Below are 3257 nucleotides of genomic sequence, written 5' to 3'. Positions count from 1 at the left end.
AAGAGAGGAACAAGCACAGCCCAGTAGTAAAGAACAGTTTTGTTTTTTTTTCATTGTGAAATTACTCAATTGTGATACCATTTCCGATGTCTATGATCTCAGTACTATTAAATATATTCGCTATTTGAACATTAGGATCTTATTCATGCAGTATCTATGAAATACCCCCTCCTGTCCTCTTAAGAGGGAGTTTACGACCACAAAGGTGCTAATCTGAATAAAATGAATGTTTATTTTGAATTGTATTACTATAATGTATGTAACTTAGATACAATAATCTTCATGGATGCCCCACCCCACCCCACCCCACCCCACTCTACACAATTTTGAAACCAATGTCACTGCTATTGCTTGTTATTGTTTCTATACAGTTTCATATTAGTAGCAAACAGGTGTGATTAACTGATCAGATGATTAATTGACCAATAGAAAATATCAAGATTAAAACCCCTAATTTTCATTGACCCTGGATATTCATATAAAGTCATCATTGGGCTTTCTGCTTAAACAGATCTCTCCAGATGTTACTTAATCTTACCCATCTTTATGTGTGTTCACAAACTTCAAAATGGTAAGCCAAGTTAGTCATATTTGACAGTCCTGTGAGCACATGTTAGTTCAAACTAAACATTAGGCCTTATGTTTAGATAACATTTGCAGTAGTACACAGTTTACAAACCGTATTCTCCGGTTCCACGTCTGTGTCATTATCAAAGTCACAGGCTTCAGGGTATGGTGGGAATGAGTAGGTCCAGCCCCTGCGTGTGCAGTTTCTATAGACAAGTCCTGAAAAATAAAGTGTTTAAATAATACATTCCATTTATTTGATATCAACTTTTCCCAGTACAATATGGGTGGTAACAGAGTACATTCCAACTCCCTGAATCTGCAGACTGTCTCTGTGATTATGTTCACATCTCCCTGATAGTTCCGTGCAATCTACTGTAGCTATATTTTCATTCTTTCCACAGACTAAACTACCACCACTCCACTTTAGCAAAAAAAATACTTTCTTTCTTTGAACTGCTTCCTCCAGTTGCAGGATACCCCTAGGACCAGAAGTTGCCAAAACTAGAAGTACCTTTTAGAGCAGACCTTAAAATGTAGGTTTAAGTGTAAGAGCAATACCCAATTTTTTTTGTTTGTTGTTTTGTTTTGTTAGTGTCCCTTTTGCCCCTCCACCTCCTCACCTATCTTAGCCATAGGTGTTCCCCTTCCGAGTGTTGGGACCATACCTTACCTCATGCTCTCCATACTCCCACAATCACTCAGCCATTGCGCCAATACTGCTACATAACAGATGCATAAATACATTTTTCTTAAAACAAAATTACCTCACATTTCATTTGTCATGCATATAAAATGTTCCCCAGTTATTTACCCTAACCACCCTTCCTTGAGGTAGACACATTAAGCAGGAACACCTACTGAATATACTTAAATATATATCTTAGAATGCACCAGAAGTCCATCTTCTTCTTTGATACATGCGAGGTTTTTTTTTTTTTTTTGTTTGTTTTTTTTTATTACCACGAAACTTTCCTACCTCCAACCCACCCAAACCCTTCAAGCTTGAGTGGTATTGTAAAATTGGGGGGGGGTTTTTTTTTCCATACTCTAGAGACAATTTGTTTTCTACAACAAGTGGATCAGCAGAGATTAGCAGATAACCTAACAGCTAAAAAAGCCCCCTTTCATGTATAACATATTAGCTAAGGTCAACAAATTAAAAATAAAACTGGAATGCAAGCAACATCTTTCAGTTTTTTGTAAAGTCAAAGGGAGACAACTAAAGTCATTCATTTACAAGAGCTAATTGGACAGGTACACACATCTAAGATTGGATTTCGGGCGTTCACGTCGTTTGACGTCAGTTTGTCAATACACAGTTCTCGTATTTACATTAGTTTTTTTTTTGACAGGGACACGAAGTTTATTAGACGAAAGAAAATTTGATACGATAGGAAGTAATAAATATTGGACGACGTAAGGCCTCCGTACCGTTACCAGGAGAGTAGGTAATTGGGTATGGGGTATGTGAATGTTGCATATGGAGCCCAAAAAATATGTATCAACCTAGACTTTGAAGGGACCCGTGGACGTTACCACACTACTACAATACCGCTTCGGGTTTGTAACTCAATTAATTATCTCACACATTCAAGAGTGTACCCTCGACAATAGAGTGATAGATTTTATTTTATAGATGTTAACGAACGTATTATGAACAAGACATCCTGAGAAGAAAACAAGAAAATTAATTCAATGGGTGAACGTAAAGAGTACATGAGGCTCAACTAATTTTTACCCGAAAATAAAAGAAATGAACAAAAAAATTACTTCGTGGTATAGTTTCAACTCACAACCGTCTGATAGGTACTGAATAGAGACTAAGTCACGAACCAAAATGTGAGGGTCGGTGTAGCTACCAAAGATCCTACAGACAACACGAGGGTTGCCGTTTAAAAGACTCTGAATGCGGTCTCTGCGTCAAGTTTATTCAAAATTTTTTTATATATCAAGAACGACGGACGGAGTACCGGAACAAAAAGATATCTCTTTAACCGGCTTACATAGACCATCCCCGTTTTTACGTCGCACGTCGACACACTAGGTGACCCAGGATGCGTGTTCTGTAGGTACGTCGACATGTATACTAATTTTCTGACAACACCATTTTCATTGATTTGTCTTATCGTGCTTTCAGTGCCATTTCAACCATATACAATAGTAATTTGACAATTTAACAGGGTCCATGTCATTTAAAAAAAAAAAAAAACAGCAAAAACAGGGATATTTCTTACCTTGTTTAGTTGTAAAATGTCGAAAGAAATCTGGACATATCACACTGACCAATTCACTAACTGCAACTCTGGGCCAGCATTGTATACCATCCCATTCAGTTTTGCACACTGTTGTGACAACAACAACAAAACATTGCAATTAAATGTAAATGGCATGGATTGGCCAGAGCTAACCAAATTGCACGAGCAGTTTCCTCTGCTCAAAATCACAACATTGACACTAATTTGGAAGAATAGTCATACAATTAAAAAATAATGTATTTATTAGGGATGTCAAGAGAAAAATGAATCACAATTAATCTTGAGGTTACATTTTGTTTGTATTAGTTAAAAAATGTTTGAATCGCATATTTTAATCGAATAATTTTGATGACGTCGGTCTAATCGTCATTCAAAACAAAAGTACTGAGCTACGATTATTTGATTATATTATTATTATTATTATTATTATTA

General features: G+C 36.4%; 1 protein-coding gene across 1 annotated transcript in view; it reads right to left on the bottom strand.

Moving 5' to 3' along the window:
* Window positions 1-1254, bottom strand: part of LOC121313797 (vasoactive intestinal polypeptide receptor-like) — a 52063-nt gene extending 50809 nt beyond the window's left edge. The window contains exon 1 of the mRNA XM_041246592.1: window positions 1241-1254. Within this exon, the coding sequence (XP_041102526.1) occupies window positions 1241-1254 (14 nt within the window). The remainder of the gene's footprint in view (window positions 1-1240) is intronic.
* Between the last annotated feature and the right edge of the window lie 2003 nt (window positions 1255-3257).

This window comes from Polyodon spathula, chromosome 4, assembly GCF_017654505.1.
Source record: "Polyodon spathula isolate WHYD16114869_AA chromosome 4, ASM1765450v1, whole genome shotgun sequence".
NCBI classification, from domain to species: domain Eukaryota; kingdom Metazoa; phylum Chordata; class Actinopteri; order Acipenseriformes; family Polyodontidae; genus Polyodon; species Polyodon spathula.
Note: the sequence above shows the minus strand (reverse complement) of the source record. Positions and strands in the feature narration are given on the sequence as shown.